This window comes from Juglans regia, chromosome 7, assembly GCF_001411555.2.
Source record: "Juglans regia cultivar Chandler chromosome 7, Walnut 2.0, whole genome shotgun sequence".
Lineage (NCBI taxonomy): Eukaryota > Viridiplantae > Streptophyta > Magnoliopsida > Fagales > Juglandaceae > Juglans > Juglans regia.
In genome coordinates, this window is record NC_049907.1 from 51410640 (window position 1) to 51425424 (window position 14785).

At 36.4% G+C, this 14785-nt stretch overlaps 2 protein-coding genes across 3 annotated transcripts; both read left to right on the forward strand.

Moving 5' to 3' along the window:
* The first annotated feature begins 2797 nt into the window (after nt 1-2797).
* LOC108991862 (protein SMAX1-LIKE 6) lies at nt 2798-8570 on the forward strand. Its single transcript, XM_018966255.2, has 3 exons — nt 2798-4098; nt 5613-5856; nt 6481-8570. The coding sequence occupies exons 1-3, from the start codon at nt 2915-2917 to the stop codon at nt 8335-8337; spliced, it is 3285 nt and encodes a 1094-aa protein (XP_018821800.1). The 5' UTR covers nt 2798-2914; the 3' UTR covers nt 8338-8570.
* Nucleotides 8571-8593: 23 nt separating this feature from the next.
* Nucleotides 8594-9552, forward strand: LOC108991863 (PHD finger protein ALFIN-LIKE 2-like). Of its 2 annotated transcripts, XM_018966256.2 has the most exons (4): nt 8594-8662; nt 8750-8842; nt 8958-8990; nt 9361-9552. In XM_018966256.2, exons 1-4 carry the CDS (start codon nt 8645-8647, stop codon nt 9529-9531), a joined length of 315 nt encoding a protein of 104 aa, XP_018821801.1. In that variant the 5' UTR covers nt 8594-8644; the 3' UTR covers nt 9532-9552. The 2 variants fall into 2 exon arrangements, with proteins under 2 accessions (XP_018821801.1, XP_018821802.1); XM_018966257.2 differs by lacking the exon at nt 8594-8662 and having other exon boundaries at nt 8720-8810.
* Nucleotides 9553-14785: the final 5233 nt, after the last annotated feature.

Sequence of the window (14785 nt, forward strand, 5' to 3'; positions counted from 1 at the left end):
CACAGTTTATTCGATGGCCGGGGCTTTAATTATTCAAGTATAGATCATAAGCAGCAACTCTGATCTCATCTACCCTCCTGGCATTAGCATCTATAAAGTAGTGCTTTTTTCAGGCTCGAATCGACTATATGGTTTGAGTTGATGATTGCTCCCAAAACAACAACAGCTACAAATTACAATTTTCAATAATTTACCTACCATTTTGTTGTACACCCACAGCTAACTTTTTTTTTTCTCTCTCTCTTTTTTTTTTTTTTAAAAAAGAATTTTGTAAAAAAAAGCTGCATAAAGTAAAATATTCCTTTTTTTATGAATTTATTTATCTGACATAGAGGCCGCTCAACTATGCACAAAAAAAAAAATATATTAAAATTTGTAACCTATTGGCGTAATTCCGATATTCAAAATAAAAGTTAAGAGTTCGAAACTAAAAAAAAAACTATGCACAAAAAATGTCCGAATTACCTGATAAATAATTGGGATCAATTTTGTTTTGTTACTTTGTATAGACCTTTTCAGTCTCCATAGACTTGAACAGTAAGCTAGCTAATTGAAGATTTTTAAGTCTGTTCATTGGCTGAAAGGCTAAAGTGGTGAATGATTGTACCGAATACTAAAAGCCAAGTCAATTTCTAACATATAATGCGCAATTTTTAGCAGCAAAAAATAAATAAAGTGAAGATTCCAAACCCAAGCTGAGATCTTACCATACGAGATTCGTCCTTTCCCTTTCCCTTTCTCCATCACAACATAATTCGTTTTTATTTTCCCGAATATTGATTATGATTTTAGTGGGAAAAGAATGTTGTCCTTTTGGCCGTCTAGAGCGCACAACAATATATATATATATATATATATATATATATATATATAGCGAAAATGACATTGCCATAATACTATTAACTCACTTAAGTTTTTGCTAAGTTTTTAGATTTTTAGTTCTCTATTTTTTAAAAAGAATAAATAAAAATAGAAATTATTATTGAGAGCATCTATTTTGCACACATGATGTGACATCATCTAGATCACATATCTCTCCAAGTGAGTGTTAGGAACAATCAATTAGAAGCAGTCACGTAATGAGTGCAAAGTATACACTGCTATAATGACTTCTCTCTAGCATTTCTTTTTCAAAAAACCATACATATGTAGTGCATACGACTTTCTCTATCTTATTTAATATTACATTTAAGAGACATTTGGATTCAAAGATGACTTGATATGAGTTGAGATGGATTGTGAATAATAGTGAGATAAATTGTGAATAGTAATAAGATTAGTGAGTTAAAATTACTGAATAGTAATAAGATGAATTGAGATGAACTGTGAATACAAACGTCTCCTTAATTACATTCAATTAATAGTACTGAGAGGGAATGAAAAGTAAAATGAGGTCAATCAAGTTTAGAAAAAAGGATTTGCTATGACAATGTTGTGCTGTAGGAAAGGATATGGTGAAATTTTTCATCATAAGATACAAAGGTCGATGAAGCAGATGCAAAATAGTTGTACTTGTTTAACGATATTAAAAAATACCAGTGGCAAGGGTCACGGAGTCCAGGGCTTCCATGGTCGAGGGTCACGGAGAAAGAAGTCGTTTGGAGTGAGCTGTGAGAGAGAGAAAAAAAAAAAAAACTGCAGTGATTATGAAACACAAAATGCATGATTGTTTTTTCTGGATTGACTCGAACTTCTTATGTGAATGACTTGCATGTCTATATTTTATTGATGTAGGTTAATCTCAACAAAACAGCAAATCCGCTCCAAAGCGGAACTGCATAATAAATTATGAGAAATCTTTCAGAAAGAAAACAAAGGTTGTTTTTGACCCACCGAGTCAACTGTATCGCAGGAGGGGTTAGCTTGGCCGGATAGGTCATAGCCGAGGGCGGACTGTGTTTGGTATATTGGCGGAAAAAGGCAGCTGAAAAGGTAGGCAAAAGTGAACAAAGAAGGTAGGAACAAAAAAAACACATCAAATCAAACACTTTTTTAACCCCTCACCCCTTTTGAATCTCTCTCCTCTTTCAGAGACTCTCTCGTCCATGTGCTTGATGAATAGTTTGTGTGGGAGGAAGGAAAAAAACCTTTCGATGGATGAGGCCCCCACATTCTCCAACAAGATTCAACAACATATGCTTTCAGAGACTCCAATATGATGATGAATGGTATGTGTGTGGGAGAGGTTGTGGGGTACTTCTCTCCCTGTCACTCTCAACCTTTACAAATTCAATTAGGTTCTTCAACTCGTCCGGCTCCAAACCATGGCAGCTCCAACTCGGTTGATTTTGACAGCTGTTGCATTTCCATGTCAAAAGCTCTCAGCTTTATTTGCTTCATAAGCAACGAATCCGAGTCAAGTTGTCCTGATCCATTACCGAGTCAACTCATTCATGCAAGCTCAGCTGATTCTCGCACCACGCTCCAAGAGAAACGATCAAATTACATGAAAGCGCAGATAATGACGCTGACTGTCATTGTTGCCCCACTCAAACTATGAAGTGGACGCAGCATATATGATCTCTCTCTTTCTCTCAGAGAAAAGCTTATGACGATGATGATGATCTTAGTCATAATACTCGAGTCCAAGAAATAGAAGAAAAAATATATATATATCCGTGATGTAAAGAATCTATTCTCATCGCCTGTTTCTTCCCAGGTAGGACCCATCCTCGTCCCATCCTCGTCCTCACCAGGCCCCCACCTCACACCACCACAGCTCTCTCTTCCGTCGCTCTGCCAATAAATAAATTGAGAACCCCTACAAGAAACATAAATTTATGCCCCAAAACTTTAAAAAAGTACATTTTTTTCGCTTTTATACATCGTTGTGTGGAGTTAATAAACTACAAAACATATATATATAATATTTATATATATATAGATATATTAGTATTTTATATATTCGCCGGAGATGCCTACGCCGGTTAATGTTGCCAGGCAATGCTTAACGCCAGAGGCAGCCCATGCGCTCGACGAGGCGGTAGCAGTCGCGCGCAGGCGTGGACACGGCCAAACGACGTCGCTTCACGCTGTGTCTGCCCTCCTTTCCCTCCCCTCGTCCACCCTACGCGATGCCTGCGCGCGTGCGCGTAGCTCCGCTTACTCGCCCCGCCTCCAATTCAAGGCTCTGGAGCTGTGCCTGAGCGTCTCACTCGACCGAGTACCCTCGACCCAACTTGCCGACGACCCGCCTGTGTCGAACTCGCTCATGGCCGCGATAAAGCGCTCCCAAGCCAACCAAAGAAGACAACCCGAGAATTTCCATCTCTACCATCAGATTCCGCAGCAGTCTTCGATTTCCTGCGTGAAAGTGGAGCTCCAGCATTTGCTTCTATCGATTCTCGATGACCCGGTAGTGAGCCGGGTTTTCGGTGAAGCGGGCTTTCGGAGCTCCGAAATCAAGCTCGCCATCGTTCGACCACTCCCTAACCTCCTCGGATACTCGCGCTCCAGAGGTCCACCTTTGTTTCTCTGCAATTTGAGCGAGTATTCGGACACGGGGCGTCACGGCTTCACTTTTCCTTTCTCGGGTTTCCCCGGGTTTTGCGGCGGAGACGAGAATTGTAGACGGATTGCGGAGGTTATGGACAGGAATAAGGGAAGGAATCCTCTGCTTGTGGGTGTATGTGCTTACAGTGCACTCCAAAGCTTCACAGAAGCAATAGAAAAAAGAAAGGACAGCGTTTTGCCAGTGGAACTCTCTGGGTTGAATACAATTTGCATTGAAAACGATGTCTCAGAGTTCGTTACCGAGAATTTTGATAAAGGGTCTCTGAGTTTGAAGTTTGAGGAGGTGAGTTCGAAGGTGGAGCAGAGTTTGGGACCTGGGTTGGTGGTGAATTTCGGAGACTTGAACGCATTTGTAGGTGGTGACGATGCCGCGGGTGAAGCAGCAGGCTATGTCGTTGACCAACTCACTAGGTTATTGGAGCTTCATGCAGGGAGAGTGTGGTTGATTGGTGCCGCCGCGAGTGACGAGTCGTATAGGAAGTTTTTGCGTAAATTTCCATCAGTCGAGAAGGACTGGGACTTGCAGCTTCTTCCCATCACTTCTCTCAGGCCGCCTTCCATGTCTGAGTCATACCCCAAGTCCAGGTAAAGTGCCTGGTTTTAGTATCGGCAGGGTAATTCTACTCTTTACAGTTTTGCGTTGTATTATTATACTAGGGTTCTTTTATTTTTTATTTTTGTGGTTACATGAATGTGAGCGTAATGTCTTTGTTTGCGTCTGAAATTAATATCGTATTATCTTGGTGGTAGTACAATACTAAATTTGGAATTGTTATTCTGAAGGACCACGGGCACTATTTCATCGAACCTCTAAATACAGAACATATTTGATTACTTCTTATAATTAGTAATCGTCACCCTTTCCTGCTGTCGCTCGTAATTCCTAACATTTTCTTTTTCATAATCACAATCTTCGGAGGAACTGGGTTACACGCCCCATAGTTGAATTAGCGAATGTTGCGCTATATGTTGCAGTTTTTGTTTTCTTTGTTTTTAATTTTTTTATAGAGAATTATCCTTATCACGCATGTGTAAAAGATTTGTGGGTTTTTTTTCACTCGTGTCTGCACATGAATTTTGGTTTATTAGGTTAGTAGTAAGTATCGGATTATCTTATCTATCTTGTTTTGAATTTATGGGATCCTGATTTTCTACATCATTTAAGTTGGTTACCCGGCTATGTAGTTTATCAAGGATGCACGGGTTAGGGTATTTTACATAATTAAGAACGGTGAATTCTGGGATTTTATGGGTATTCAAAGCTAAGTTGAGCTTGGGTTTAATTTCTTTCTCCAGTTAGCGTTCATATTCAGCGTGGCACATATATGAAGCGGTCCAAGATTGCTGGCCCGAAATCATGCATGAGCAGCAGTTGTTTAGATGTTAGGGTATTAGTTGGTCGTGTCCCTCAAAGGATCGACCTGGTTAATTCATAAGTAGATGTAGATTGATGCCATAATCATAATTTATCAATTACCATGGCTCTCTCTCGCCCGGTTTTTTTGTGCCATTTAGTGTTGTTGATGAAATACTTTAATATTTTGGGTTTACAAGCTTCTTGAGATGGAGGCCTAAGGTAATTCCTACCGAGAAATGTTTTACCCACAAAGAGATCTCACAAATTGACTTGGCTTGATGTGGTAAGCTACTTTTATTGTAAAGTAGATCTAACATATCATATGAAGCCATGTCCCTTTATGTGTTTATTTTTGTGGAATCTCTATGTAGCTGTACACTTTTCATTCCTATATAACCTATAGCTAGCCCTTCTCTTGGCTGCAGACCCATGACCATATCCCCAACTTAACCCAATCCGAGCATGAAGTTTGCTATCTAAGATTGTAAAATATCTGTTAAGGCATCCTTTTACTGTTTGCTTACTTGCTCATACCCCACCATGCATGCTCAATCAAGAAAAATTGACCACGGTAGCAACTGGCAAGGGGCTTAGCAACTTGTTAGGACTATGTTCAGTTTTAGATTTGAGGAATATGCAAGTGTTTGGACCAACCATCTGTGCTCTCCCTTCCCTTAAAATTTGACTCGGATTCCTATGTGCCCATAGATTTAATAGCAATGTGGTTTTGATATCCATACAGCTTGCTGGGGTCATTTGTTCCATTTGGTGGGTTCTTTTCAACACCTTCTGACTCAAAGGTTCCGTTGAGTAGCTCATATCGATGTGTTCCCCGCAGTCTTCAGTGCAATGAAAAATGTAAGCCAGAAGTAATTGCCGTTTCAAAGGGATGTTGCACTACTTCAGTTGCAGATCACTACAAATCTAGCTCGCCTTCTTGGTTGCAGATGACTGAACTTGGCTCTAACATGGGACTGGATATGAAGGTGTGTATTCCTTTCGCATAATTCTTCAAAAACCAGTAAAGATTCACCTTATAATGACTTTAATCTATTCTCATGTTTGTCAAGTGGTGTCTGCTGGGGTGGAACCAAGGCTTCTTTTTCTCTCCCTCTCTTGGGCAGGGGATTTGGGACTAGGGTTTAATTGGTGATATGTACAATATGCCTCTGCAATTAGGACATTTCATAAAATTATTGTAACTTGACTTCTTATGTTGCCGTGCCCCTCCTAGTAGTTCATGCAGATGCCCATTCACTGATATAAGATGTCATCTTGTTACCACGTGAACCTTTTCAATAGGTCTATTAGTGCAAAGGAAATTATGATTTCCCAAAAATAGTTTCAAGTATCCTATAGAAGTACGTTATGGGATGAGATTTATGTTGTTAAAAATGGGTTGACCATCCAAGATGACATATTTGATGGGAGTTATAAACTTATGCAGTGCTATGCTTTTTGTATAATGCTTATAGTCCACTATCTATTTTGCTTTGATTCCATAACCAGGTCATGCTCTTTCAGTTGTGTGAATAACAAAAGCTTCACTTAAAGTTTAAGAATATTCTACATAATTGTGTAAAAGCTGGTTTATTATCTCTTCAGTGCAGATCAAAGATGATGGAGCGGTATTGAATGCCAAAGTCATCGGAGTGCAGAAGAAAGGGGACAATATATGCCAGCATCTCCAACACACACAACTATTCCCTGAAGCAAACAAGTTTCCAACTATCTTGGGCTTTCGATTTGTTGAAGACAAGAAGGAAAACACTGATAATCACAGTAGCAATAATACCGATGCAGCTTCAAATGAAACAAACTGCGTGAAAGTGGATTCATGCATGTCCATGGATGTACTAAAGATTGCTACATTACAATCAAGCAATCCTTTTCCTGTGGTTAGCAAGGCTAAGAATGAGCGTTTGCTATCGGAACAATGCAAACCACCTTCAACAATTGAAGATCTTGAGTCAGGTGGTCTCTATTCTCTTCCTTGCAGTTTATCCAATTCAAGTGTGGGTGATGGTAGTCGAACCTCTCCCACATCTGCAACTTCTGTCACAACCGATTTAAGACTGGGAATATGCTTTTCTCCCATTAATAATAAGCCAAAGAAATGTATACAGAAAAATGTAATAAATCTTTCACGGGACATCTCAGGGAACATCTCTAATCATCCCACTCAATCTTCCTGCTGCTCAAGTCCTGACTATGGTGGACAGTTTGACCCAAGAGATCTCAAGACGCTATTAAGAGCATTGACTGAGAGGATCGGCTGGCAAGATGAAGCCATAGCCTGCTGCCGAGCAATTACTGAAAAACGGCATAGAGAAAGTCTGAGGACGAATATATGGCTCCATTTTATTGGACCTGACAGATTTGGTAAGAAGAAAATTGCTCTTGCCCTTGCTGAGATATTTTATGGAAGCCGGGAACAATTTATTTGTGTCGATCTGAGTCCCCTTGATGGGATAATCTATACAAACACAAACTTTCATTGCCAAGAAATGAATGGTTATGATATAAAATTCAGGGGGAAGACTCTTCTTGACTATCTTGCGGGGGAGTTACGCAAGAAACCCTTGTCTGTAGTCTTCCTTGAAAGTGTAGATAAAGCTGATGTGATAGCTAGGAATAGTTTGTCTCAGGCCATTCGGACTGGTAAACTTTCGGACTCACATGGAAGAGAAATCAGCATTAATAATGCGATATTTGTGACAACTTCAACATCCTCAAAGGGAACGAGTCTTGGCAGAATCAGGAAAAAACCCTCAAACTACTCTGAGGAAAGAATTTTTGGAGCAAAATGCTGGCCGATGCAGATAAGAATTGAACAAGCCTTTGTAGATAGCACAAAAAACCAAAACATGAATGCATTGGATACAGTGAGAAAAGAAGTATCCAATCCAATCTTTGTGAACAAAAGGAAGCTTATTGGTGGCAATGACTCTCTGGAGCAGTCAGAAATCTCAGAAATGGCCAAACGGGTGCACAAGGGATCAAGTAGGTACCTAGATTTGAACCTTCCAGCTGAAGAGTATGAAGCTTGTGATTCTGATGAGTTGAACTCGGAGGATTCCATCTTTGAGAACTCCAATGCTTGGTTACAAGATTTTTGTGATCAGGTGGATGAAACCGTGGTTTTCAAGCCATTTGATTTTGTTGCACTTACCGAGAAAGTATCAAGGGAGATAAAGAAGTGCTTCTCCAAGATTGTTGGCTCTGACTGTTTGCTAGAGATTGACTCTAAAGTCATGGATCAATTGCTTGCAGCTGCATACATATCAGACGGGAGCAGTGTGGTGGAGCATTGGGTGGAGCGAGTCCTCAGCAGGGCATTTGCAGAAGTTCCCAAAAGATACAGCCTCACAGCTCATTCTGTTGTGAAACTAGCTTCTTGTGAGGGCCTTTGTTTTGAGGAGCTAGCACTTGGAGTTTGCCTTCCGCCAAGAATTATTCTTAATTGATGTATCACAAAAGCTTATTAGTGTAAGTAGACGTATAGGTATAACCATTTAGCATCTAGTAGCCTTTGTTTAGCCTGTTAATCCCATAATTTTGTTGGGTCCTTTTTTTATGTTTCTTTTTTCCAGGTTATGGTTGTGTGTGATATGTAATCTGAGGCTCGTGCTTTTGGGGTTATATTTTATGTACTAAATTCAGTTGTCTGGTTTCTCCTGTGCTAAATTTTGATCCTCAATTTGGGTTTCTAAGTTTCACAATGGTTGGGAAATGTTAATGTTTGAACCTGACTGAGCCTCCTCGAAGCCATTGATGCTGGTGGTGGTGGGGGTAAATCCTTGATCACTGACCTGAAATCCAGGTTGATCCCCCTGTAAATTGTTTGTATTTAAGCAAAATGGCTTCCTTTCTTTGTAGTCCTCGTCTGTTGAAGAGATCTTCAAGGACTACAGCGCTCGCCGTTCTGCCCGAATCCCTGGTCCCTACCTACCTACCTCTCTCACTCTGTGTGTGTGTGTGTAAAGCCTTGTGTGTTTTTCGCTGATACATTCATCATCTGTTTGTTTATATGAAAGGTGAATTCATTTGACGTTTATTTTTTGTTTTCTTTCGTGTGCTCTCCCAGATGAGGATCAATTCTTTTCGCACTGCGATCCAGGTCTGTACATTTTCACTCTTTTTAACCTTCTGTTTGGGTGCCCAGAAAATGTGGAGGATGAATGATTAGAAATTTTTAAACTTTTTTTTTGCAGTGTTGTTTTTGTTTAGCAAAGAGGAAAAGATTACTTACAAGTGAGAGTAGTAATCAAAATGGGTTAGAGTTGAGTGGAAAGTTGAATAGCCTAGAATTTTGATTGTTGCTGTTTTTTGCTTCCCACTTTTTCTCACGAACAAAACCATTCGGTCTTTTTAGTTTGAATTTTAGTTTAGTTTTTTTATTTGTGCCATTCGGTCTGCATTTAGGTTGCTTTACGAAATTAGTTCTTCTTTTTTCTTTTTATCTCAATTGCAATTTATATGAGATTCAGAGAAGGAGAAATTTGTGTTTGTACGGACATCCAAATGAGACGTGGGAGGTGACTCTGTCAGCAGAGGAAGTTCTGCCAGAGCTTCCAGAGCCAGCTCTGGGCATCATTTTCGCAAGAGATGGAATGAAGCGTACAGATTGGCTTTCATTGGTTGCCATGGCCCTTGCATAATGATTGTTGGTTGCTCTATGAGGCTTTCTACTTTGGTGCTCGTCTTAATCACAATGAGAGGTACATACTTCTTTCTTGCCTCAATTTCCAGTCAATATGTCCTGAGATCTGCATCTTGTTTCTCAATGCTTTTAGTATCAATGTTAAAGTTAAGTCTCCTTAAAGGTTCGTTTAATGATGATCCAAGTGTGAAACTTATAAACTGTATTAACAATGTTAAAGTCCTTGTAGTTTGTATTGGTAGCTAGGAAAGCATTTTGCAGAGCTTCAGTTCCCCTATATCTTGAGAGCAAGAGCACCCCCAATGTGCCGCCTATGTATACGTGCCAATAATTGTATCTCCATATTGTCCAAGCATCTTCTTTTCAATTCTTGCATTTTCTTTTACCGCAAAGCATTACATAGAGGCACATAGACACACAGTCACAACTGGCTAAGGTACATGTGCAGTGCTAATCAGATGTGTTAATAACTGAAGGAAGATGCAAATGTCTTTGGAAGTTATTTGGCCAAAAGGTAAGATATGTCGTGTGTTAGAGGTAGGCATTTTGAGTCCCCTTGCACTTACACTTGTAAGAGTTTTTTATTTATTTATAAGAAATGGCTTTCTTCTATATTGCATCAAGGATTACAAGAGATCTTATCAACCCAAATAACATGGGCAATAGACTCAGGTACAGAATCCCCCCACACAATCAAATCATCCACATTCCATGCCATTCTAGCTAACTTATGAGCAACACAGTTACCTAATTGATTAACATGTTGACATAAACAAACATCAAAGAGAGACATTAATCTTTTAACTTCTGATATCAAGTTTCCCAGGCTAGATGCAGTTTGTGATGACTCTTGTTGCAGATTGTCCACTACTAACTTGCAGTCTGATTCCACCATCAGCTTTGTGATACTAGATTAGAGACATAGCTGAAGGCCTCTTAGTATCACCACTAGCTCGACAGTTTCTGGTTCTTCAATATAGAATTCTACCTTGCTGGCTGCAAAGATAACATCCCCTCTTTCATCTCGAAGCACTGCTCCAATTCGTGCTTTCTTTTGATCAAAGAACAAAGCCCCATCAATATTAAGTTTAAGAAAACCCGTTGGAGGAGGACCCCAGTGGCAATGATAATTGGTCTGGTTTGTGCTTTTCTGTTGAGAGAGAAAAACATAACTACTTTGGATTGATAAGGCATGATCAACAGCTTTTTTGGTAGAGAGGATGACAACATCATGTAACTTTTTATTTCTCCAGAACCAAAAACTCCATGCTAACAAGAAAGAATTCTGCAATTCCTCTGTTGTACCAGTATTGTGCACATGTTGGATTAGATCAATGAAATATATAGGTTTTGGGATATCAAATAGACTAGGCAAATGACCTTTCCAAAACTCAGCCAACTGAGGACAGAAAACAATGGCATGGCTCAAGTCTTCAACCTGCTCGTAACACATGCTGCATTTGGGATCAAGGTCAACATGCTTCTTAAGTAGGTTTGAACAGGTTGGCAAACAATCTTTGCAGAGTTTCCACGCAAAAATCCTAATTTTCAGTGGCACCTTCATCTTCCAAATTGCTCTCCATAAACTATTCAGAATGCTGCTGTTTGAACTCTGCCCTTCTGAGTCATTAATGCCATTTTGTAGCAGTTTGTATGCACTTCCAACCCTGAACTCACCACTTCTCTCTTCAGTCCACATCCACCTATCTTCATATCCCACAGCCACAAGACAAACAACTATTCTCAGAATCTTCTCTGCTAGTATTGGATTGAAGAGAGCTCGTACTTTCTGAGTATCCCATAGATTTTGTTTAGCCATATTACTATCCATATTATCTAGGGATGATAAGGTATCAATTCATCTCATTTCATCTAATCATTACAATTTTCTTAAATTTCTAAATAAAATACAAAAAATAATTCAACTTCTTTGAATCTCAAAACAAAAATAATATTAAAAAATTATATTCCAACAATATTTTAATTTTATAATATTTTTATTTAATTTTTTTCTCTCTTATTTTTCAAATTCTATAAAGTATTTTAACTCAAAAAATTTCACTACTATTTACAAATTATCTCTTATAAGATTTTTATTCTATTTTTATTCTATTATTTTTCAAACTCTATAAAGCATCTTAACTCAAACAATTTTATTACTATTTATAAATTATTTTATTATTATTTACATATTTTTTATCTCATTTTATTTCATCTATATAACCAAACTAGTTCTAACTTATGGATGTGTGTTATTATTAGTGTCTGCATGGAGGCTGCAAGTTTTTAAAGTATCGAGATTGATAGAAGGGTTGTAACTTGTACTGTTGTTGTACCATGTGGTTGAGCAATATTTTAATTTTTCTACCTGCAATTCAAAGTAGATGTACATTAATGTTGTGTGAAAAGGAATATAAAAGATTACTTCCATTTTTTATTTGTTGTTTCTTTCGTCATGTTGTTACTATTTTCTCAATCTATATAACGCAATACGGGGTGAGGGCGGGGACCGAGCCTCGTGGCTCGTACTCGCCATTTGCCTGTACTGGCCACAGAAAATATTAGGTGACATCTGTCAACAACCCAACTGAACATACATTTTCCTTTCCTTTTAACTTTAGGAAAATGATTTATGTACAACATATTTTATAACATATTGTATAATAATGTGTTAAATGAGGGGTATTATTATAAAATCATCTTATTTTTATAAGATAATTTTATAATAATGTTCCTCGTTTAACATATTATTGTATAATATATTATAAAATATATTGTAGGTGTATCACTACTACTTTAAGGTACACCCATTCTTCGACTACTCTGCCGACATCTCTAGTGGCTCAGACAAACATGCTCGTTTTTGCGCGCACATGTTAATTCACATTCTTGCTTCTGGTGGAGACTGACGTGTCACGTCATACACTTTTCTTAGCCCAAATTCTCAGTCCGGATTTCCAATAATTTTTCATCGCTTTCTCTTTAGATATAAAATAAATAATATTTTTTTATTAATTTAAAATTTTAAAATAAATAATAATTTTACATAATATCATAATAAAAATATTAAATTTAAATATTAACTCTACACTCTATTTTATTTAATTAAATATTTTACGTGTTGGATCATTAATTAAGGAAAGTCTAACTCACACGTAAGGAAAAATATTAAAATATAAAATAAATAATAAAATTTACATATTCGCATCAATTTAAAATTTTAAAATAAATGATAATTTTACATTTCTCACATTTAAAAATAAATAAATAAGAAAAATTCTACGGTTTTTACTCACCATATTTATACTACACACTATATATAATTTTTTTTTTACTAAATGTGTTATATATAAATGATAAGTAAAATAACTCAATTAATTTAAAAAGAATAAAATCAAAATTTTAAAAGAATAAAAAAAAAAATAGTATAGTATGCGATGGTGTGTGAAAATGATCAAAGCTACTCCACCATCGTTATGAAACTATACCTCCACCATGGCAGTGGACCGGACGTACGTTGTCACGGCCATTGAGGTAAAGCAATATTTTTTAATGTAGATTTTATATTTATATATTTATTTTAAAAAAACATAAAATTTATGCATCCTAAAAGTATAAATATCATTTATCTTTTTCTAATCGTCGTCACTAACTTTTTTTTGTTTTGATCCAAGAGACTAATCAAAAGAATCGAACTCCTTTAAAAAGAAAATTAAAAAAAAAAAAAGAAGGAACTTTAGGACTGCTAAATAAAATGTAACGAAGGAGGCTTAAAAAAAAAATTGTAACGAAGGAAAGGGAGAGAGAGAAAGGGAGAGTAGGAGAAATTAGTAATTAAAAAAAATACTTTAATTATAAATAAATTATATAAAAACAAATCTATAAATTGATATAATTTAATATGATATGTGATATGTTAAATTATAAATTTATTTTTATTATAAAATAAATCTAACTAATTTTATGAAATCACATTGATTTAATAAATTTATTTTATATAATTTTTTTAAATATGTAACAGTTCTCTTAAATAAAATAGGACTCGTAACTTGTTATCGCTCGGAAATGATCATGTAAAGATCAATCATGACTCGTTTTAGTGGAAGCTGATAATCACTGAAGTCCAAGTACTTTATTCCATATGAAATATATATATATATATATATATATATATATATTTATGAGTTTTATTATTCATTATCTTTATACATTATATATTATATATATTTATTTAATTTTATTCTTCTTGAATTAATTAATTTTCTTACTTTTTTAGAAAGAGGGCGTGGTACGAATTGATTAAAGTACTATCGACAACATGAGTAGAGTACTACTTTTACGGGGCAAGTGGGATGTAGATAAAAATTAAAACAGGCAACGACAAATTAAATGATCATATGTGAACAGCGGATACGTAGGTTGTCCTGATCTTGGATTTTGTTTTGGTCATGATGATCACCTAACGGCATATTATATAGGTTTTTTTCACACATCTTCAACAAGTACTGTCCACAACCACCACCACCACCAGTACCATGCCTCCTTCTGGAATAATATTTGAATACATGCATGAGCTAGATTGTTTTATTAAACAACCATTAATTCCAAGGCTATAAAATTCAAACCACCTAAACCGCCCTTACGTCATCATGTAAACCATTATATTCATGATGTATTTTCAAATCGTTACGATTAAATATTAATATAGTTAATACATGATGAGTAGATGATCAGAATTTATAACTTTCCTTTATATATAAAACAATGACTACGTACTACGAGCCATATATATTGAATTTAATATCTTATATAAAGGTCATTAACAAATGAGTACTTTAAAACATGTGATTTTTTTAGGAGATAAAATTATTTTTTTGACAAGATCCTTAATATATATATATATATATATATATATAGTTCATGATTATTTGACTTTAAAGATGATTGGTGTATTAAAAAATGGAGCAAAAATAAAGAAGAATCAAAGCAACAAAGATAGACGTGTGATTGTAATTTTAATTATAATATGATCATTAATTTCTCATCATGCATGTGTTAGTGCCTGCCCCCAATAAGCATGAATAAGTAATCTATTACATAGATCAATCCCCTTTTTTGGTTATATAATGTTGTCTATACATGAATGGTGCTGATATAATTAATTAATATAATTATATATAATCCATTTGATCAGTACTTGACTAGATGAAAATGATCATGACTCACTAATATATCATGCCTACATATGATGT